Source organism: Poecile atricapillus, chromosome Z, assembly GCF_030490865.1.
Source record: "Poecile atricapillus isolate bPoeAtr1 chromosome Z, bPoeAtr1.hap1, whole genome shotgun sequence".
Taxonomy (NCBI): Eukaryota; Metazoa; Chordata; class Aves; order Passeriformes; family Paridae; genus Poecile; species Poecile atricapillus.
The window spans coordinates 91,486,208-91,511,049 of NC_081289.1; the positions used below are offsets into that span (position 1 = coordinate 91,486,208).

Consider the following 24,842-nt stretch of genomic DNA (forward strand, 5'->3'; position numbering starts at 1 on the left):
CTTCAGAAATCAAAGCTGTCAGTGACCTTTTAAAATGACTATGCATATACAGCACACTGTTAGATTAATATTGGTTTTTTTCCCCCTCCACTGCAAGCAAAGTTTAGACAGCTTTCATACTGAGAAATAATTATTAAGCTTCAATTTAGTTTCTTAAAAGTTCGTAATTAGTTCTTTTGATTGTGATTTTTTTTTGGTTGTTAGGTCAAAATAATCAGGTAACTATGTGCAGAAATTAACGTATTTGTTATATTAGATTATGTATTGTAGTAGTAAAGCTTGTTTGAAGTGCATGAATAAAAAGTGAAATTACAGGAAGAACAATCTAATATAGCAATACTAGGTGCATTCACTGTGCATCTGAGAGGAGGAGGGGGGAAAAAAGAAGAGTTTTCACTCATTTTGGCCTAAAATGTGTTCAGGTTTCCAGGATTCTGATATCAGAACCCAGATAACGCTGGCTAGAACCATAGGGCTTTACAATAAAAGCTAAAATATTGACCATATGATGGCAAAAAGTCTTTATTTTGCGGTTAACTTATTCTCTTCTAGCTACTCTCTGATGAAGTTGGTGGTGCTGTGGAGGATGATCTCCTTCTTCTTGACAAAGATCGTGATCGTTCAGCACTGTAGGCAACATGCTTATCGTAATTTTGTATCTGAGCCTCGAGGAATTCCCTCTGTTGCTGGCTGATTGTCTGGCTAATCAGCCCAGGAAGAGCTTGAATGCTACCAATTAAAGTTTCCAGTTTAGTTTCCAGAGTAACAATTCTCTTCTCAAAATCTTCACTTCGTTCATTTAAGTCAGAAATCATGTCATACATGATGTTTTGAGTCTGAAAGTAGAAGGATTTAAGTAAAGGTTTAGAGAGACCTTACAGGTATTGTAACAAGTACATTACAATTACAGTAGACTAAAATTTCTATTAGATTTCTTGAGCAGAAATGTAATGCCTTTTAGTACCACTTTACACATCAAACTCACAATCAATTAAAGACCAGACTTTATTTGGAAATTTGGGTGCTTTGGAGTGCTCCAGGCTAAGCTTTTTGAACAGTCAGTGTAAGCTACCAGGGAACTGAAGCCTGTACTTATGTAGTCCATCCTTAACTGTTCTTGATTCTGGTTTTAAATATCTTCTTTCTTCTAAGAAAAGCACAAACGTTGTTCTCTAGCTTGCTGCTTAAACTGAGTGGATTTTCTTGAATTGGCAGTAAGAGGAGTTGAGTGGATTGTTTTTCTAAAGCAGTGCAAGGAGTAAAAACTCAACTGCATGCTTTTCTACTTTTGCACTCTCCAATCTATCTGGCCTCTACAAAACACTGTTTAACTACAGCAAATATATAGAATATACTTTAAAATGACACAATGCTCAGTAAAAATGTAATCTGAAATGTGTAATTTCATGGAGACTTGGAATTGGTTAAAAATAATGGCTGAATGTCTGCCTCTTATAAACTGAGGCTTCAGGTTATTTAAACTAGAGTTAAAACTGGATGTAATTCAGTACAAAAACTGCCTGAAATTTATGAACCATCCAAAGGAAAGGAAAATTATTTGAATGACTGCCTGAACTGTAAACCACTTCAGTATCAGGTGTGTTATAAACCATTGCTCTGCCTTCTGTTTCACGATGCTAGCATAAGCCTTGAAAGTGAAGTAGTCTATGCAAAATAGTATATTAAAAGTCCTTATTAGTTGCAGAAGCATTAGACTGAATTGCATTTTCACCTGAAGTTATCAGGTGGTTCTGTGAAGCAAGAGGGGAATGAACAGTGTAGAGTTTAATGTTTGCTTTGATGCACTTGAAATTGAGGAGGATTTTGAGTTAAATGAAGAGGTGTACAAGAAACCCTTAGGAAGAGCCCATTAATGCTTCTACTGTAGCCTCAAATTAAGCTCACAGTACCTGTTAAGTATTATGATCTAATGAGAAATCCAAAATGCTATCAGTCAGATCTCTAGCTTTCTAGTTATTATATATTTATGAAAAATTCTGGCAACAATAAGCAAGCAGCTCATAACTGAATAGCCTCTTTTACCTCAACTCAAATTGTGTAAAGAAGATTTTAAAAGCCTTATGATATACTGGTAAAGTAGGCAGCTATTATTCATTATAAAACTTAAATAAATGCAGCTCTAAATTGACTTGTCCAAAGTTACTGCTGCATAAGACAACAGGACCAGGAAAGCAGAACATCTAACTTCAGTCTAGACGCTATTTACTATGGTCCATCATGGCACAATCACTATCACCACATGGCAAATCTTCTTACTACACAGCACTACACCACTACAGCCCACTCACAGTTCAGCATTTACCATGACCACCGCAGTCACCTCAGGAGCTCTCAGGATCAGCCTCTCAATTGTGAAGTCTTTTTCAAATGTACAGAAAAATAAATAAATATGGCACACTCAAACTTTCATCAGGATGTTTCTTTCAGTAGTTGCTACCACAAAACACAAACGTATTTTCATTTGCTACAAATAACAACCTTGTTAACAATATTTGCACATATAATGCATAACATTCTCACTTAAAAACTCTTGAAACAACAGTAAACGCCTACTAACCTTTGCCAGGTCCACCAAAGTGTTGGCTTGATCATTCAGTTTCCTTTGTTCCATTTTTACACTTCTTAATCTACAAAGTGGAATTTTAAGTCAGATTTTTTTTTTTTTGTATGACATCATACTAGGATTTCTAGAGAGCATGCACAAAACTTACGAGAGCAAATAACTGCATGGACAATGCCTTGACTACTTTGTGTAGAGTCAGAATCAGTCATGTGCCTGCTACAATGAGAAGCATGCTTCTTCAACACCGCAAAAAAGGAAAGAGCAGGGAAATGTGATGTCCTTGAGAATACCATTTGCCATGGTCGAAGTTGAATTCAAAAAGGAAGATAACAATTTATCCAGACTACATGAAAGAAAGCCAAAACATTCCCCAAAGCCTCAGTATCGTGACAAGTAGATATAGGAAGAAACATAGAACAACTGTTTTTTGCCATTATTGTTGTAGTAATCAAGAATCTTCCCATGCCTACATGACTAGATACAGGTATTAGCCCTGTTCTGTCGGAAATGGATTGGGTTAGCAGGTGTTGGAACCTGATGAACATACAGTGATAAGTGAGTTTCTCCTTACTTTAAACAGAACTTCCATCTGTTCAGCAGCTAAATAACCAACATGCTTGCCAATACATTTGGTTTTCTTAGATAATTTGTGTATCTAAATATGATTACATTTTAAATTTACATCATTCTTTTTCAAAGCACTATTTAAACTACAGCATTGAAAAACTATGATAGGAACAGCAAGGGTACATGTTTTTCTTTGACAAATACCCATCTGCATTATTGTTGGTTACGCACATTTTTTGCAAGATATATGACCCTTCTTACATATTCCCTGAGACAAACCCCATGTTTTCCAGATTAACTGCTAGAGGAGTGGTTTGTAGATTTGACTTTCACGAACAGACAATTTCTTCCTGAAGTATGATTAATTTGCTCAAAATCTCGTAACAGATGCATGCTTGGATTTTCAATTACTTTTCTGGCTGTTCTAGAGCAGAAAATGGGGTTTTGATACCAAGGTGTGTGATAAGATACTACTTCAGTCTACCAGTGTGCCAAGGGCCAACCAAAATAACAATTTGGTTAGATAGAATAGAATAGAATATGTCAAATAGAATTAAGTTTGGCAGCATTTTGTGATAGGTGGGCTGCTAGTGCCCATTTCTCAGTGATGGTATTAGAAAGCCAGTTTAAAGAAAACCTTAATGAAGGTATTCCCAAACTAGAAAGTTTCTTTCATCTCTTTAGTTCACAAGCATTTCCTTTCATATCTAGGCTAACAGGTATGAGAAAGAAAGTTGTAGAGAGTGAAATGTCATTTAAAAATATCTTGAAAATTTAAGTGGAAATAACTCTGTTATTTCTGTTATCAGAAATGAACTGATCATATAAAACTGGCATTCCAGGAGCTTGTTACTGAAATGTCATATGGTCTTCTTTCCCTGGAAGCCTCTTTCAGAACACAACATAAACGCAGACGGTAGAAGTAGTGTTTTCAGAGGCTACAAGGCAGAGTTTTTTTAAAGCAAAGAATATGAAGGAGTCTCCGAGGTACAGAATTATATCATCACAGTGTCAGAACAGAATAATTATTCAAAGGAAATTATTTCACTCGAGAATGACAGCCCCAGTGTTTTGGTGACCATTCTCTCAAATAATTTGCAGAACTATGTGCTTTCTGTTTTTTTTTAAGATTCATTGACTCATCTGTTTGACAATCAGTATTTTAAATTTAAAATTCCAGGAAGTTCATTATTATTGTAGCAGTGCAAGTACCATTTGACACCAACATGATAAGCCTTCATGGTAACCAACCCAACACCTACCACAGGCTGTAAGTATGTACAGATATGGCAAGTCTTTAGCTGCAGCAGCCGGATTTAAAGGAAACCAACAGACTTTCATAGTATAATTCATTAAGATAAAATTTGGATTTTATGAACTTCACTTATCACAGAAAAAGATCATGATTCTGGATCACGTTTCCATGGCAGCAATCAGACCACTGAAGTTCACAAATAAAAACTCTATTTTCTGCATGCAGACAGTGGTAAATTCTGCAAGTTTAGAAAGGAACAGCTTATACAACTTACTTCCGAGCTCTATTTTCATTTTGTTGAAAAAAAGACAAAACAAAAGAAAACAAAGTGTAAAATATACTAAAACAACCAAATGGGCACAGTGGGCTCGATTCAGCAGGTAGAAACTCCTAGGGAGTTGCAACTTTTGATCAGTAGCTGCCTCAGAAGGAGTCTAACTCACTTGCATTCATGATAAAGGAATGTGCAATATCTTCAAGCCTTACCATTCATTATTCGCTGTAGATTCTCTTATTTATACAATACACAACATGCTTTATACAATTTCACCTTCATCTTCTCTAGTGTGCATGAGAAACAGAACACCCAGACCAGCTGAACACATTTTAGAGCTGTGGCCATGACTGTTATCATGATCTAGTCTGGTTTATTTTATAAAACTGGCCCTGAAATGCCACTCCTTTTATTTTTGTCTCCAGTGAAATGGTTTGAAGGTGAAGGAGGGGGACCGAACAAAACTAAGACTATGGAAAGGTATCCGTAAGTCACTTGAGAAAAAGGGCAAAGATGCAAAGGGATGAAAAATTAATTTGCATCCATCAATTCAGCTACAGGAAGAAAGAAAAGTCGTAGTGCAATGTTTTCATCCATGGTGCATTCTTCAGTATATTGAAAAAATTATCTTTTGTTTGTTTTCCTGAATACAAATGTTTTTGGACCTGTAGTGCAAAGTGGTAAAAGATAAATGATTAAGATAGCTGTGCAATCTAGCTGACACATATAGAAAAAAATTACTGATGCCACCTTCTTCACCCCACCTGATTAATTAATTTTTAAGGGAGGGGCAGAACACACTTTATATCCTGCGAAGTTCTTCTGAGCTCAAGTGATATAAAAAGCTGGAGATCGAGCCTGCTGTGCTTTTTAGATTCTTTTCTGAACATATGTGCTCATACACACACAGACACACAAACACACACACACACAAAATAAATAGTAAAGTTAAAATGTTAATGTTAACCTTTACAATCAAGGATTCAAGTCCAGCAAGGATGCACATGACATGCCATCCTCTCCCCAGACCCCCTGCCACTCCCCTCCACCTCCCAGTTCTTTAAGCTAAGCAGGACGGCCAAACTGCTATATAAAAATACACCTTTTATATACACATAAAAGCACCTTAACTTCTGTTGTCTTTTTACTCCTCAAAGTGTTTCCACAATGACACAGTAACATTTTATCTTGAAAGTTTGCTAAGTGTAATGCAGTAATCAAGGCTTACACAATATTTCTTACCTTAAGCTTAGCTACCTACTGCTTTAAAACATTGCTATGAGAGAGAGAATGATTGTTAGTCTAAATTTACTAATAGGAAATGAATAAACCCAGCCTTTCCTTCCTGTCTCTCCTGCAAGACACTGCATAGATGCTCTTTTCATCATGGATGCTTCCCTCACATCTCTTCAGTAGTTGTCTCAGGTATGGACCTAAGCCACCAGTTTGAAATTAAACTTAATTTATCTACTTTTTCCCCTGTAACTCATGGGAAGTATCTTCATCGGCTGTACAAATGGCTCCCTCAGGATGGCTGGGGATAACAAATAGAACAGACAAGAAGATCCTGACTGTTCCTCAAAAGAATTCTGGTTTCTGAGGACAAAACTCTGGGGTTTTTCCTCCCATGGCATTCAAGGAATAGTAACCATTGTGCAATTCTGCTCATTTGGATGTGCTTTATGACAAATACATACTGTAAATTTTAGATGAACACTTGCAGTTTGGTAATACCATGGCACAGCCTAATCCTACTACCAGTTTTAGGTCTCAGGCTTGTTTTCAAACCCTCAAGTAAAGGGGAAGAACTCACTTGAATAATGCCAGAGGTGTTCAATGGACTCAACTATTGGCACACACTCCCATTTTCTAGAACAGATGGCAGGGGTCATAGATGACATACCAACATTTGATCTTGTGCACTGAGAATATACAGTGGAAAGAGGCAACTAAATGCTGGTGGGTCATGAAATGATACTTGATGAATATTCTTTTCATTAAACACTACATACATATTGTCTTCTGTCACATCATTCTGATTTTAAAATATTAAAGCATCTAATACAAAGAATTTTTTTTTTTAATTTCCTTCTTCTATTGTAGCTTGCATCTTTCTACCTGGCAGCAAATGCATAAAAACAAAAGACAGTGGCAAAAAACAAAAAAAGTCATAGACAATTCAAGAAGCGTGAGACACTTCTGAAAAATATTGACCAGTTTATATGGCATAAACTGTTAGTGTACCTTTTTATTTTATTGTATACATGTAATACAGTAAAACCTTTGTCTTACTCTGAAAGAAAATCAACCTCCAGATTTTATCTTCTATGAAGGGAAGGGTGGGGGGAGACGAGGGAGGGGGCAGGATGGGACTAAGAGTGACTGAGAGAGAAGGAAACTAACAGAGAAAACACCTTGAGAGGAAAAACAAAGCAAAATAGTACTTACTGATGAATAGCTTGCAAGAATTTGCGTTGATGTTTCCTTACTTTTGCATGGTCAATTTTTTTAACCAGCTTTGTGTTTTTATAAATTAACCATGTTTCCCTGAGTACATTGGCCGCTGCATTTTTCACCTGTTTAATAAAAGAAAAACACCAGGCTGACAAAAGTAGTATTATGTTATGTTTTCACTTTTCTCTTATTAACTATTCCTAAAGTTTTTGAAATGCTGTCTTAACTGTGGGAAGTGGGTACCTCATGAAGCTGCAGCACTGAGGGAAGATATCAACAACTGGATTAAGGGGACTGCAGAGCAGTTTCCTTTTAATATAGAGGTGATGTTTGGATCAAATCTTTCTGCATCCAGAATAATTTTTCCTCTTCAAAAAGTTGGAACTCTTTTGTGTTTATGGCAAAATAAATTACCGTGAAAAAATACTAATGCATTATCTGTATGTTAATTAGGGGAATTCAATAGGACCATAACATTTCTTTCTTTCTTTCTTGTTCTATGGTTAGCACTACTAAGTTCTCTAAGCAATTTAAGTCTTTTAAACTTCCAGAGCTGTTTGAGCACTTTTTCCCTTTAATTTTTCTTTTTTTTTTTTAATAACATTCTCCAAGAAGATGAAAAAAATATGTTGTCAATTAATGTGGGCAGAGTGCTATTTAAAAAACTTTTTTTGAATGAGGCTTTCCATAAAATGTGAAGTTAAGAGTACCTACAGTTCTCTTACTAAACCCTACAAAATTTTCAAGAACGCTTAAAACATACAAATAATTTGAATGCAATGTTGATTAATGGCTGAATGACTAGGTTACTTGGAAAGAAAAATTGTCATAATTATTCATCTTTATTTTCTCTCCCTCCAACTTACATCACGCCAGTAACTGCAGGGTCAGAGCTAAGTAAACGGCTAAGATCGTTGGAGATTGGATTGGCTAAGTGTTGGAGAACCTTGTCCTGTTTTCATTGAAAGCATAACCATGGTTTAGTGACCTCCTCACAATCCCTAAGTAGCATTTCCACAAGGTATGGCTATCTTCAGGCTGTGAGGAAAGCTCCCCAGCATCTGCAGGATTTGTGATTTGATTTGCATCTAGCATTTGTTTGCCTGATTCACTTTTCACGTGCTTTGAGTTTCAGGAGTTTGAAGCTATGAAAGCACCACTTAGATAAAATATTAGGCTAACATTGAGATTTATATGAAGAATGGATGAACAAAATAAACTTCAAGAGGCATAAATAAAGACCAGACTCAAAATCTGGCCAATCTCTGAGGCACATTTTGGGCTCAGCTGTCAGATACCACTAGAAAATTACCTGCGTTAGGAAGGGACAAATTGTTTTCTGTGGTCTAGTATCAACAAGACCTTAACTGGCTACAATAGGAATGTAAATCAACAAGCTCAGAAAGATACCTTGTCAGACACCCTTTGTACCTATATAAGAACTGTCTTCCCACTCATCCTTAGTCTTTCCTCATTGTGACTCCTTAGAGGAGATACAGGCTGTTAGTGGTGAGCAGCACAGAAATGAGAGCCAGCATAGCCAGGGCAGTGTTCTGAGAAACACAGCACATGGGGGGTATGACAGGGCTCTCTGCAGCACAGGACCTGTGGCAGTGCAGTGCTGCATGGAGCTGTGCCAGGGCAGCCAGCCTCCACCTGACCTGGAGCAGAACTACTGTCTCCATCTCGGGCACTGACATCCCTCTGCACCCTCAAGTAAGGAGAAACTCTGCTGAGTTCCCATTGTGATTACAAGGACCTTTGTCTACACATTGGTTCTTTCCAGTAACAAAGACTAAACAAGTTGAGTGGACTGTACAGCTACTACTCATTTTCTTGTTCCCTCAACACTGACCTGTTTGTTTCAGCAAAGGATTTCTATTGCCTTGGTTGCTGCATTTTCTTTTCGTTTAAAATATTTCTACAAATACCAATGATTTCTATTTTGTAAAAAAAATAGTCTCTTCTAAAAATAATATATACAAACATCTTTCAGGGTCCTTCAGTACTGTGTGCCGTTAAATAAACCATTGTGTATGACAAGCAGTTGGAAAGACTGCCTCACTCACAAATCCTGAATATGTTGTTTACTTAAGAATATCTCTCACAGCTTGAAATTTTTTTTTTATCTATCATTTCACCTACTTTAGCTACAAAAAAAAAGTTTTCATAAGCCACACAAGAGCTTTTGGTTTAATACAATAGCCTAGTTTCACAGCACTTAACTGCTGTGAAACTAGACTGTTAACTAATTAACACCAAATACCTTCCAGTTACTAGGACCCTCTATACAATATTCAAATCCTTAAAGTTTGCTGACAACTTGCAGCTGCCCTCAATTTAGAGAAAAACTCAAGGCATTCAATTTCTAATCTTGCAAAATAACACCCATGATAAAGTTCAACAAGGGTACCAAGCAGGACACTACTTAAAAGCAAATGCAGAAATAAATTAATATACAGTATTCCTTTTCAGATGCGAATATAAAGTGTGACTTACTCTTTTAGTTAGCTGGGTGTCCATCATGAAATTATGCACATGTTTTTCAGCTTTGGTAAGTTCTAACTTCCTTGCCACCACAGCTACCACCAGTGCAGTGCACCCAGCACCCTGAAAACAATAAAAGAAACCCCCTAGATGTTACTACTGCATTTTGCTGAGATTTTAGAGAAAGTTTCTCCTTTCCTGTAGAAGTATGGCAGGCATGGGGTGGTTCATCCCAGGTACACAGTGAACATGCTACAGCTATTTCATTTCAGAGTATTATGAAAAGTCATCATTTACAGGCTGGCAAACTGTCAAGGCACAAAAATAATTAGTTAACGGCATCATTTAAATGTTATGCTTATTTTTTTCCTTCAGGGGTTGAAAATTTGAACACATACCATTTATAATGCATAAACAAAGGGGTCTATAAAAACAACTTTTTAAGCCAAGAATGTTAGTTACAGAGTACCCTGTTCGTAAAAATTTTCTCAAGGTTATAGCAACTGCCAAAGAAGAAATAAGTTTGATTAGTATTTAGCACACACACACACACACAAAAAAAAGTTTCTTAGGATTTTCTGTAGGGCCTAAAAATAATAGTAACATTAATATTTATTCACTTTAGTATATTTCCCTATTGTTCTGAGTCTGCCAGTGATTTTTCCTATATTATTTCTGCTTATCTTATTACCATATAAAATAGAACACATACACAGGACCATGCCTTCAAATCTTGGAGGGAGAAAATACCAATTTTCTAATTTGTGCTGTAGATACGTGTGCACATGCATGTATATACATGAACATGCATGTGCACAACAGGCTAATTCCAGAAGGTGCCTGCCTCTTGGGAATGACAGTGCCTTTATCAGCATCACAAATTTACATGTTTCTATAAGGGGCAGGTGAAGCAGTAAGGAGGCTAAAATGAGACAGATAATAAGCAGTGTCAATTATACACATCTAGAGATATAATTTCCTTTAAATAATTTATAAATTCTGCTACCTTAGTATTTTGTTTTGATAAACAAATTTTTACAGTTCCTTTACAAAAAAGTATAAATATCTCATTAAATACATGAGGCTATGTTTAATTTGCAGGTTCATTCCAATCTAGTTCTTGTGGCACTTGCGTCAGTTCCTCTCAAAAATAAAATCTTCTCTCATTGTTTCTCATTGAAGCTTAATACATTTTCTTTCAGAGAGCTTTCTTCTATTAATTCCGTATTTCTTCCATAAATTTATTCTCTATGCCCCGTATCTGTAACTGCCTTACCCTCTCCAGAAAATTCAGTAAAAATTTCAAAATACAAAATCCATCAAATAAACACATAGAGACTGCAAAATAAATTGACTCACTGGAAGCCCCTTTTCCATATTTCCTTAAAAATCTGGATCTTGTCTCTCTGTGTACTTACTGAAGCACACAATGAATTCTGTGAAAGCCTTCAATTAATAATTTCTCCATTTCCCTGGTAGATTGTTCCAAGAAACCCATCCAATTCCTCTCAAGCACCTCATTTTCCGCAATTAGTTCTCATCTTCCATCCTCAACAGCTCTCAGCATTCTTTCAAATGAGTCCCTCATAATTTTGCTGCATTTCCTGCTTCTTTCCTGTCCTCAATACTAAGCTTTTCCTATTCTCTATTCTTCTGTTGTCTAGTCTTGTGATGATGGAAGTCCATGGGAATTTACTTGAAGTTTTGCTCTCTCCATGAATCAAAACAGTGCTAAAAATTCTTTTACTTTTCCAGACCCCATTAACAGTTAAAAAAGAAGAATACAGCCCACACAGCTTAAGGCTAAGCACTTCAGAAGCCCACGGGCCTTCTGAAAAGAGGACAAGGCAGAAGGTGCTCTAACATGTCCTATCTCCCCAGAAAACAGAAAAAGTCCTCTTTAGGTCTTCTTCCTTTCAAGGGAAATGCAAATATGCAGAAGACTTCTCTGTAGGCAAATAAATTACCCCATATAATAGCAAGGAAATGAAGATAAAAGTAGACATTTTTGGTTCAGTATGTCAGGAAAACCAGGGCCAGATGTTGATTTAATGACATAACCGGAGTTCTGCCTGCTCTCAGCAAGAAATCTAAGATGGAAATGAGCTTATTAATACAGACCCCACTGGCACAAAACACCTGTTTAAGCCAATTTACTGGGGGAGAGAAATACTAGAAGCTCTTTCCCAATACCCCTCAAAAAGGCTAGAGGAATGGTGGTAGACAAAAGAGTTTGGTTTGAGGCAAAATCATTCCAGCGTTTGTAATTAAGTCCCATGCTTTTTCAATGTGGCACAGCACCTGTAAGGGCCAAATGCTGTCGTAAGAGGGAGTTTAATGTCTCATATAAAATATACTGCCTGCAGCATTGCAATACTGTCAGTGGCAAGCTGTGACAACCACCTCTATGGTGCGTATGCACAGCTATCTTCCTCATCTCCAGAACAGCTTATTGTGATGGCAAGGTTCTCTAGATCCAGTTTAAACCTCTCGGTTTTGTGGTATATGATGGGATCTCAGGACATGAACATGAGCTCTTTTAGTATTTCTACAGAAGTAGGAAGTATTATACTACCTGCATGTTTACATTTCACAGTACTATGAAGGGAAAAAAAAATCACTCATAGCAGCTTAAGACAGACTAAAATTCCTAATATTAATATTTATGTAATTAATATTTTATGTTACAGCAACCTGTAGTATTACATGGCTCCCCTAGAGAGCTCAACATCCTTAAAAGTACTAATAAACTGAGATTGATTCAAAGTTACAGAAATTAAATGGAAGCAACATGGTTACTTTAAAAAATAGTAGTGGTTGTGTGTATGATGCTTGCCATGTTTTTTGAATATGCTGATTCATAGAAAAATCAGTAGGTCATCTTATATGCCCAGTTTGTTATATCAATACTACATAATGCATCAGCTACTTGCTTATTAAAATTACCCAAACTAAGTAAATATACTAATGATTATTTCAACTGCAGGAGGCATTTTCTAGAGAAAAAATTCTACCAAGTCATAAGTTTGATTACTGCATTTTATAACCTTCAACATCATTATTTTAATCTAGTTTTGAAGTAAATAATAAATTATTGCTTCAAGCTCTTGTTCAGGAGAATTATATGTAAGATGAAGAAAATGAAATAGCAGGAATTTTCAGGTATCAAAGCACATATCAATTCTATCTGGAATTCACACTCCTTAATCAGCTGCCTGGCCATCTCCTGCATTACAGAGCTCTTGCAGTGTGTTTTGGCTTGGTAAGCAGCCTGATTTTAAGGGCACTTAGGACAGAAATTATTACAACACATGCAGTGTAAGCAAATTGATAAGCCAAGACTAAGGTCTGACTACATTGTTCATTTGCTCCACTTAGTGGAAACAGGTAATAACAGAATTAATCATCCATTAATTTGATGGTGTTCAAGTACACTATGATCAAGCATTTGCCAGCAACCACCCATTTTAAAAGCTGATGTACCTGAATTCTTCTATTTTCCTGAAAGAATGTACAAGCTGAATGAATGAAATTATCTAGTAAAGCATGAGAAGCCCCTAAAGATCACAGATTTAAGAACAGGCAAGATTAGGTGATGAGCTGAGCAACGCCTATTTCCTGTTTGCAAGGAAGAGAAGATGAACTTCATCCTGAATGCACAGTATTTCTTGCTTGATATGAAGTGTAGCACATTAGTCTACAGTAAAAGTAAGAAGTCTGAAAATAAATATATCCAGTCTTTCAGCTGAGCAAATCAAAAAACTCTGGACTTCACAGTGGCATCAGATCTCTGATGCTGATGTAGAATTTGCATTTATGAGCAGTTCAACCTTTAGCATTAGGCTCACCACCATTTACACAGGACAGAACTCACTTTGATTGACAATCTATTTAGCTGTTGTCCCTTATGAAAACAATTTGATGTGACTGCAAACAACTTAAGGACACTCTTTGTATCTTTAATTCTAAATATGCTATTCCTGTTAAGGACAAAGAATGACACCTAAAGTTCAAATGCTCGGGCAGGCATGCAACAGTCTGTGAAAGCCATTTTCCTCTCTAGTCCTCTTTGATGCCTAGAAAGTGAGTTTCTTTGATAGAAATGTAAGTGGAAGTGTATGTTGGCATTTTACTCATATATAGTTAGGCAGTTGTTAAACACTAGTAGGATTATAATTTTCTCTGTTACATAAATGATGATTGATACTCCGTAAAAAATTGAATGGAAGGATGGATTAAATTGAGGGGGGAAAAATTATGTCACCAGGCATTGATGTCAAGCCTGTGCTCTTTGAAAAGGGAAAGAGAAGAAAGATGAAATTAAGTGTATTTTAAATTATACTTTAAATTTAGCAACTGAACAAAATTTTTAAACATGACCCTCAGAAAAAAGAATGACTATTACTTTGTGATGTCTTTCACTTTACTTTCAGGCCATCAAAAATTGCAACTTTCCCTATCTTCTGCAAAGTTCCTCCTCTTGGCACTTAGTTCTGAATTACTGCAAGCCTCCTTTCAACTGCTTTAACAAAGTAAACTATGTCTTAGACGCCTTAGAGACTGCTTCAAAGGTTATTTTCTTTGCCTGTCATTCTTAGAATGTTATTCTGCTCTGTGTTGATGTAGTCCCTTCTCTACAGCATCATATACAGAACATTTGCCCTCAGTCGCAATATTTTGTGACTCCTCATGGATTTCAGCTCTAATAAGCTCTTTCAGACAAGATCCTTTGCATCATCTATTTACTTAGTAAAAGCTCCCTAGAAACATATAAATCTAATATATAGTTTTCTTTTAAAACCTTCTCCTTCTTTGTTTAGGCTTTTACTTACTATGAAGCCTAGCAAAACCAGTGAAGGTACAACAGACTCTGGCATGCCAAGATCACTTGTTCTGATCCTACATAATTCCTCCTTGTTTTCCATTCTAATTGCTCTATGGGAATGGATAACTCTTCAGTAATTTAGACTATATATTTCTATTTTCTTTATACAGTACTCGTATTGACAGGATCAGGAGTCCTGAAGGGCTACAGGAATATAAATCAGAATTAATAAAGGTGGTAGGTCTGTATTACCCAGTTTTAGTGTGCATATCATACCAGACCTGACTTTGCCTTTTTCTTCCTAGTCAAAGTTATTCATCAATATACTCACAACATACGAGCTGAGATGCCTTTTACAGTCCAATCACAATCCTCTGTCCTCTTCACTTATGCAACACACACTGAGCTTTCTGCTGGTATCAGCAGAATCACCATAGCAAAGCTGACTAACCAAAAGTTACTACAGAGAGTTTTACACTACAGTAAAATACAGCTGACACAGCCATGGCAGCTGCAGGGAAAAAACTGGTGTTTCCCACAGCACACAATGAAAACGTGGCTATGGAATCTGGATCATGACCATGCCTTTACTACTGCTCACAAGTGCTAAGGCTGAAGGTTCACAGTGCTGCAAACAGTGATTGCAAAACTCAGTCTGAAGGGCTCAGACTTTAAGTGCAGTCCAGCATGCACATCTAACGTTCTCGTCCAAGACCCAGTTTTACTGATAGCCAGAGAAGTGCTTTCAACTCCTCAACGAAGGGTTTATCTAAAGCAACTAAAGCTTGGCTCTGGCTGCTTTTTTTTCAGTTAGAACTGAAAGCAGCATTTGGTCAGTAGAGAAACCCTGTAGTCCTCTAAGTAGATGCCTCTGGCATTGTCACTTGGTTCTTTTTTTTTGATAAGGTTTTCAAATACCTTTACAAGACAACAGTGAATCGAGCTGCTCCTGCAACCACCCGGAGGGTGTTATTGGTGAGAAGAGAAGCAACACTATGTATCAATGTCTCTATTGAAAGTCACCTGGCATCTTTGGTTTACTGGACTGGAAGTGAAGTGCAATCTTTAGTGGTGTAGATGTCACAAAAATGTCCTGCTATACTTGCCTGTAGCTGAAAGAAGGCAGTTGCCACATTTCTTGCTCACTTCCCTTGGGATCCACTGAGGGAGAGAGAAGGTGCGCTTTGCAGACATATGGTTCTGGTGGGAAATTTAGCTCTGCACCAGAAAAGGCACAACATTCCTCCTGCTGCTCTGCATAAAATGAAAATCCTGTAAGAATTTAAACAGGCATTTTGTTCATTTGGCTGTCTCAAAGGTGGACATACATGACCACCAGGGAAAGGGGAAAAAAATTTAAAAAAAAATGTTGCTTGAAGTGAAAAAAAACCAAACCTCTCCAAAACAAGACAGAAAGAGGCTAGGGAAATGATGCTGTATAAATGTGGGTTTGCATTTGTCACTGTTTACAGGGAGAGATGCATAACCTTGAAAGACTGAAATTAAATAAGATGGATAATAGGACAACAACTGTGCTGTCTCAGCCAAAAGGGTGACCTAAAATAGCTTTGTATTATTTATACTTTCACGTATTCAATATTTTCCTGTCTACTACTGTCTTCATTGGAGTTTGTCTGCATCACATCTAGAATTTTACTGCAACATTTAAACTTCTGATATATATAAGAGAAGATGACCAGGTTTGTTTGCTTCTAATTAGTCCAAAATGTTTTTAGCAATGTTCCAAAAAAAATTATGAAGACCATTACATGTTATATATAAATGTGAAATTGATTAAATACTGTTACACGTAAGAATGGCTTGTCATAAGTGAGGGTGAGGTAAACTTCTTGAGAAATGAAAGCTGGGTACTAGGAGAGACATCTGGGAAAGCACAGGACATAATGATTTATTACATGAAGACAATGTCTCTCCTACAGGGAAACCTATAAAAGACTTATATATATATATGTGTTAACTGATAAAAGCCTGACAATTGAATATGCCCTGGTGACTGGGTTTCTGGTAAACCTTCAGTAGTTATAACAGCTAAAACAACCCTGGACAGTTTATTCCAAAATGCATAAAGGACTTATTTTTGGACAAGGGTTGAAGTGCAATTTCATTAAATGAGCAGGCTTAACAGCCTATAAAGCTGATGGGAAATATCACTTTAACAATTCAGGATGAAAGCTACCAGTGATGTTCTTGTTCTTCACCTGTGCTGTAAATACAAACGTTTCATGAGAATATGTGTAAAAGTATGTGAAAACTGCTGTATCAGCAGTATTCTGTAAGGTTATTGAAATTACAAATGAAATTACATTTTCTCAGAACAAAGAAGTTTTGCTGCAACAGTCATCATCTCCCGTCACACCTATGGAAACAACGACAGCATGAGACAACTGCTTTGAATTTACTGAAATGCATCCATAATTAGACGTAAGTGGGAAACAGTTCCTGTGTCCTCTGACACTTCAAACACTTCCCTGCTCTACTAGTACAAACTAAAGACCTTCTGAACAAGCTTTTTCTCTTAATTTTTCTAGTTTTGAAAATGGAGTTACTCACATGGAGTAGAACATCTGCCATTCTCATACCTTTCAGACTGGTGTCCTCTGAAGCATTACTTAAGGGATCATGTTTTGAAGCTTCTCAACTTGTTTTTGATAATTTATGACTCTTTACTTCAGCTACAAATTTTGTTCCAACAAGCCACAGACATAAAATAATCCCAAACTACCTTTATTCCCTACAAAAGTTTCCCTTTTTGCAATTTGTTGTGTTGTAACAACAATAGTAGAGGAGCTGGAAAATTTCACAGCAGCCCAACTTTTAAAAGCTTTATCCTTAAGAATGCAGGCATCATTAACTGTCTTCTCCATATGAAATTTCTGCTCAATACATTGTCTACTTAGGTTGTATTATGCTAGAAGGAACAAACATGATATTTTCTAAATCCTGATGTCACTTATGTTTATTACTGAATTATAAGAATCAACTGAATTATATTCTAACACATATCTGAGACATGGACACAAGATTATATCAATTCACACTAAAAACTTTTCATATTTTCTGTACTCCCAGAGAAGTAAAAACTGAGTAGTGTTCTAGATGTTTGAAATATACTCTTATCCACAGAACTATTGACCACAGTGCTCTAACTAGACTTGATTGTATCTTTTCAGATTTTAGAGTGTAATTCAAAGTACATTTCTGTATTTTATAAATGGTCATGTTTCTCCAACACACTACACAATTAAACAAAAGTTTTTATAAAATCACACAATGTTTTAGACATTATTATGCACAATAATTTATGAGCTTTTCCTACATTATCCATAAAGATCTATAAAATAATTTTCATATTTGATCAAATCTGATGTTTACCTTATTTTTCTCTTTTTCAGGATTCATCCCTGGAGACATGCAGACAATGTTAATTATGCAGTTAGAATCTACTTGTTCTTCACCTCTTTTTCTTACAATCTAGCAACCATTAAATTTCAAAAATAATACAGTTAGGATTTTGCTACCAACAAAAAATAAGACAGTTAGAAACTGCCACTCTAAGTGCCATGTTCCTCTTTTAGTTAGTTCTCTGTATTTGTTGGTTAAGACCAGGCTGCCTACAATTATCACTTCCACAAACATCACAATTAAGCCTTAGATGAAGAGTCCTTTGTTCTTACAACAGAAATACCTCATCCTCGTCACTTTGTTAGTGACTCATAGGAAAGAAACTGTGATTGTTTAGAAAAAAATGCAGACATCCAAAGGACATTAAAACCTTCGGCATGAGAAGATTTAAAAGGAGATCTTATTAATTTTTGATTCACCATTGGAACTAATAAAAACTATTGTCCCTAAAGCCAGATTGTACACAATGACTGCACTGCAACTACTCTAATAAGAATACTTCACCTCCATGAGCAGTCTTCAAATACAGTAGCTAAAAGATGCCACTTAAAATTTTTGCAAGGAAGAACTCTAATCTTGTCCACAGCTATTGTATACATTTAAGAAACTTACCATATTTATTTGGTTTTTTTCAAAGGCCTAACAATCTTTTTGAGGTTCATTTCAACAAGAGAAGCAATTATAATGTAATTTCCACATCAGCAAGGCAGACACTTTGAAATAACATCTATTTCATTTAAAGCAAACTTAATCAAGCTATACCCAACAAACTGCATCCTGTTACAGGACAATTGCAATTCATCCATTTTATTTGTAGCAATGTAGGTTTGGCCAACATGTCTGCTTCTCATTGTTGGTGGGTGGCTTTGCAGGAAGATTCTGCATCATAAATTTTGCATCATACAACAAATGTACCACCTCACTACATAACACTGGATTTAAAAGGAAAAATGTCCTTAAAACTTGTAACAGGTCCTTGAATTTGCAGTCAGAAGAATCGATGGAAATTTTTTATCTTGTGTAACTGCAAAAGCATTCAAAGGTTTGCAAAAACAGTCCAAAGTTATGCACCTTTCCCCACCTTCTCATACTGCTCCTTATCAATTTCTACTCACCTTTAAATTTTTGCTAACTCCAGTATTCTCCTCACAAAGCAAGGACAATTTTTCAAACCACTCCAAGGCCCTAGCTACAAAAAGTCATTAAGAAAGAGGAAGCACCACCTACACGAGCAGGTCTGCTTAGAAACCATAGAAGGAAAGGGTTCCACCTGTAGCAGAGATCACCTTGCTGATGAGCATCTGAGAGATCTGCTTGAGTAGGCGTCCTCAGTAGGCAGAAAACACATGCAAATACAGTACACCAACAAGCTGCACGGCACGGTGAAGCTGCCATAGATCTCCCTATTTCCCCTCCATCCTGTTCTGAGAATGGCAGCTGTATGTGTATCCCTCCATCACACTCTTGCAGACCTACCTAAGGTATACAGGGGGCATAGGATGTGTTTGCTATTGATTTACAGTTCACCTGGACCACAGTCAGGTTGGTTCAGGTTCACTTGCTTGACTTTAAAACATCTCTGCACTGATCCCTCTTTTAGCACGCTGTATTTTTATGAAAGTTTCACATGTTTAAGTGATCAAAGATCACTTAAGATCACAAGATCAAAATGTAAATTGTTCAAATTTTTCATTGTTTGCCTTTTTTGTTCAGGGGTTTTTTTGGGGATTTTTTTTGGCTTTTTAGTTTCTTTTTCTCAATTCTCTGACACATTAATCAAACATCTTTGCCATCTCACTCCCAACAATTCTCAAGGCATTTTTCTTTTTGTTATTACCTGAATACGTGTAAAGATTTTCCTATTTCCCAGCAGTGTGCATTTGTAGAGTTTAAAAGATGTCACTTGACACCAGTGACCAAGGCAGCATTTGTTACAATTTCAATCACCAACACAACTCGGTGCCACCCTCAGACTGCACGAAAACCACTCCCCAGGCTGGAGTACAAGGCAGAGTTCAGCCTGAGCACTCCCATTTCCACTGCAGTTCCTGAGGCAGAAGTGGGAGAATAGACATGCACCAGGACTCTTCCTTCATAGGGATCAAGACACAAAAGGAGGTTACCTTGGGCCACCATTTCCACAAAGCCAATATTAACTCTTCAGTGGTCTATGTAACTACTCTTGTATTCACAGCAGTTTCTATTTATTCCCCCTTCCATCCTTTTTAATATGGACCCTACCCAAAAGTGAATACTCAGTGGTATTTGGCATTGATCACTCTAATCCAATGCATTTGCTGCTTCAGATGACAGAGAATTACACTTTACCTGTTAAAATCAAATAATACACTTTTACTTTACTACATCCATTCAACAATTACCCTTGTGTGTCTTTTAATTAGATCATCAATTGCTCCCATTGAAATAAAAACCACTCGGTCTGTTCTTTTAGGATTTTATACTTTCCACAACAAACATTAATCAGTTACTGTACAAGTTTCAGAAGAGTAACTGGTTTTAAAGAATGATATTCAAGACCTGCAAGCTTTTCGGTATTGCAGGTTAGGCTAGAAGAGAGTTCATTATTATATTTACTGTGCCACACTTCGTATTTCTCAGGTCCTTTATAAAAACAAAACAAAACAAAACACAAGCCCCAAAAAACCCAGATTAATTCCAACATCTGACTTTTTCTCATTACTCCATGTTTTTTTTTCTCAAAGACTACTTTGATGCAATTAATGGTGAGGCTTTCACTACTGTTTTACCTATCATAACACAGCAACTATCTGGCTCGTTTTTTTGTTAAGAATGCTTTCTGTCTCTGAAGATGTTTACCCCAAATTCATTATCATGACATCCTGATTGGAGCCTTTGTTCTTCCAGAGCAGCTGGAGAACTTATAATCACTAAAAAAAAACCCAATCAGAGACATGAAGGTGTCATCCATATATTTTACAAGTCTACTAGTTGTAAAAAAGAGATGCCAACGTATGAAAATGGTAAGCATAAATCCACACTTGAGTTTTTCACAGAAGCAGTGGAAGTCGCTTTATATGAGGGCTCTGTCCTCATTCTGCAATCCTTGCACTTCAAGGTGACAATAAACACTGCTTGTCCATCCCTTTCCTTAGGGAATTTATGGACCACATTTCATTCTCTCTGGCATCACTATCCAACACAGAAAAAAGTAAAGACAGACACCCCAGAAGATGGCAGATTTGAGCTCAGCCAACAGCCTTTAAAAAAGCCCTCTGAGCCATTCCTCTGCTTTTAGCCTGTACCTTTCAACTCCACTGCAAACCCTGTATTTGAGATATGCATTTCCCACATTTGCAAAATATACTGGAAGTCTTTATCAATCTTTATCAATAAAGGTCAATAAACTGAAACCTATCAGGTTTCTTTAGAATTATTTTTTTTTAAGCACTTAAAAAAAATCCTTAAACATTAAAAAAAAACCCGTCAACCTTTTTTACTCCCTGGACATAAAATATACACTTAGTATAAATATTCTATCAACCTGTCTGCTCAAAAGGGGCAATGTTTTGATACCATTTGCCTTCAGTTGTAATCTCAATATAGCTGTTTTAACAGAGACAGATATTGGAACTGCATTACTTATAATCAATGGTATAAACTCAGAAGCAAGTATGTATTGTATTGTTGTATACAGTACATATATGACAATCATTCAGCCTTTCTCATTCACAGGGACATTTACACAGACGTTGATACAAATAAGAGAGGCAGAGTCCAGAACTTGTTTACATCTAACTTACTGTAGATATGTGTAAATTTTCCCAGCATTACATTGCCTTACTCCCTGTCCAACTTTGGCCAAATAGCGCAGTACAAAAAATTAAAACTAGACATTAAATACACTTAATAAATATATATTAAGCATGCATGACCTAACAATTCCTGCATGGTACCAATGGTAGCAAAAGCTCTTACTATGCAAATTGCACAACGTAATTCCACTTAAGGCAATGGACTGCTATGAATAATATGTTATTAGACTTGTAAGAAATAGAGTAGAAAATCATGATCAAACAAAAGCCTTTTAAGAGTTTAGCCACCATTATGTCTCATTGTGATTAATTTTAAGAAACAAAAGTCAGAAGTGAAGATCCATTATTAGCACTGGTCCAATTACACATGCCCAAATATGATCAAGATGATATGATATCTTAATATGTAATGAAAGACTTCAATGAGATTTCTGAAGCTATGAATTACATCAGGGTGCAATTTGTTTCTCTGTATTTTATTACACTGCTACTAAATTTTTGCCTAAAGAAGAAAAGTCCATTTCATTACCAGGAATGAATGACTATGGGAATGGTCCGATTAAGTATACACTCTACAAGACAGCAGATAAATATTTCTTTATGACTACCAAAAGTTTTGGGCTTAATTTCAAATTAATTAACGGCAAATGTAATCTCATATCCAATTAAAAAATTCACTCACCATGATTCCAGTAAGTAAACAGACCCCTTTTCCACAGTATGTATTTGGTACCATATCCCCATATCCAATGGATAGAAAAGTTATAGAAATCAACCACATTGCTCCAAGGAAGTTGCTAGTAACATCCTGTTGGTCATGGTATCTGAAAAGAAGAAGAAAATTTCTTTATCATGAAAACATTTGTTAAACTATGTGCTCTCAGAAAAAAATGCATTAACTGGTCATACAACCATTTTTGTATATAATCTCATTTTAAAAGCACCTGTAAGGAATGAAATATACAATTACATCAACAGCAATGAATCAGAAGGTATAAAAATAGCACCACTAGTAGAAATTGTTCATAAGTCAGTACTTGGTCATGTATAGTAAAGTAGCAGAAATAATTTTGTTTTTAGAAGAATCTCTTCACCAGGGGTACAAGTCCTGGTAATACTCTGCAGTAGCAGGACACCAGTCTACCATAGTTGCTGCAGTTTGAGGCAAATATGAGAATCAAAAAAGGTTATGTGCACAACTAGACAGAACACTACACCTTCATCTCCCTGTCCTAAATGTAAGTCTATGATCAGAAATCCAATCCTGACCTAACACATAAATGCTGACTTAGACAACCTATGGTCTTCTCTCTCCTACAAGTTCAAGTTAAATAAAAAGGTATGCCATTGTATTTCTCACCATCAAAAGATGTTTACCTTAAATATAGCAAAAACTCACTTTAGTGTTAAGTCAACTATTATGTGAAATTTCATGATGTGCTACTTGTTGACTTAATTTCAATATTATAGTAGAATATGTTAATTTTTTCCTTCCAAAAACTCCCAAATTCAGATTAATAATGTTGTCTTCATATGACGTATATACCTAATAGATGGTGAAAATGCATTTTAGGTTTTAAAACCTGTTGCCACCACTCACTCTGTGGTGGGAAAAAAAGATGTTTAATAGCTTAAAGTAGGTGGAATTTTGCTCCCTGGACAGAGCAGCTCTGCCATAGAGATTATCTGCAGCAGCCACTGCGGACTCAAGGTTGCAATCACCCCTGCAGCGGCTGTGAAGCCTCAGGTTAACTAAACACTGTTAGATTCCCCAAGGGTATTATTTTAGCCAGTCCCTAAATCCGTGTCTCACAAGGGGTCACAGAGGGCCACTTATTTAATTAGTTCACAGATCCGTAAACAACCTGCTTCCCACAACTGAAATAACTGCTTCTGTTTCCTTCCTTTCCGGACCTCATCTCCGTGACGGACCGAGAATGCAGAGCAAGCCCACAGGCACTCAGGAAATTCCCTATTCTCACACTTGTGAGATATTCACCATAAATGTCTGCAAAACACTATTTTCAAAGTTCCACCTATGTTCTTGATGATTACAGCAACATGAAAGCTCTTTGACTTCCAGAGACCACAGCAATCACTCCAATCAAGTCTGTTTCACACTTTGCCTGTATTTTCCTCTCTCCTGGTGTCAGTGGTGTCTCTCACATACTTTATGCAAGTTTCTGCATTTTGCCTAGAACAAAACCTAGAACAATGTAGTAAAAACCCACATTTGGAGTTCCTAAGGACATGAAAAATGATAAGCACAACGGCAAAAAGAGTTAAAAAAAAGAACAGCAGACTAACTCATGACCACAGAGATAAACAGATATATGTGCATATAGCAAAACACAGTCTGACATTGGTCTTTTTTCTGGACAGTGCTAAACGTTATGGATTTTAGTCTCCACTTAACAAACATAACAAGTAACAGCTGTGAAATATATGGATGCAGTTGTCCCATGCAGGAGGCAAGAACAAAACCTGTGTACCTATCATGCTAATCCCTCCAGAGTATCAAGTAAGAGATATGGTCCATAGGGTCTGGATCAGCTTCACAGAACAGTACTAAAGCCACAAAGGTACTAAAGGTACTAAGTATTTTTGTAAAGGTAGTAAGGTATTAAGGCCTTCTAAGGTTAGCAAATCAGGTAAATATGAATAAATGTTCACATAAATATTTATAATATATTTCTTTAATGCCTGTCTTTGGATTTTGAACCTGATCATTTCCACGCTTCATATGTCTGAAAACAGAAGATTCAAAGACAACTCACTAAGTTCCAGAAATAAATAACCCATAAGGAATGTCAAAACTACTTTCTTAAGCCTTGAATGACAAAGGGAAAAAGATAATGGGACCCTCTATGTGCTTATTGTCCTTTACCCATGTCAGAAAACATACAAGCCAACCTACTCATAGATTCTTTAAAAAATGTGACATAAATATTAAAAAGCACACCAGAAGTTTTTCAAGTTTCATTGGAGACATGGAGACAATTAAGTTTCCATGGTGAACTATTCATTAAAGCCATCTACATTAATATTTGTTAGTACAATTCAAGGACCTATTTAAATGTTTCCATCTTGTTACCTCAGGCCTCCTGAATTTCCTCCTTGGAGTATTTCACCTAGTTATGATTTTAAGGCTATAGCTCAGCAATAAAATGTTGCATGCT

At 36.4% G+C, this 24,842-nt stretch overlaps 1 protein-coding gene across 6 annotated transcripts in view; it reads right to left on the bottom strand.

Moving 5' to 3' along the window:
- Nucleotides 1-506: 506 nt before the first annotated feature.
- Nucleotides 507-24,842, bottom strand: part of KCNN2 (potassium calcium-activated channel subfamily N member 2) — a 70,277-nt gene continuing 45,941 nt past the window's right edge. For all 6 annotated transcript variants that reach the window (XM_058826897.1, XM_058826896.1, XM_058826899.1 and 3 more), the window contains 5 exons: nucleotides 22,346-22,487; nucleotides 9,634-9,744; nucleotides 7,129-7,256; nucleotides 2,579-2,648; nucleotides 507-836 (listed from right to left, as the gene is read on the bottom strand). In XM_058826897.1, coding sequence (XP_058682880.1) covers nucleotides 549-836; nucleotides 2,579-2,648; nucleotides 7,129-7,256; nucleotides 9,634-9,744; nucleotides 22,346-22,487 — 739 coding nt within the window. In that variant the 3' untranslated portion in view covers nucleotides 507-548. The remainder of the gene's footprint in view (nucleotides 837-2,578; nucleotides 2,649-7,128; nucleotides 7,257-9,633; nucleotides 9,745-22,345; nucleotides 22,488-24,842) is intronic.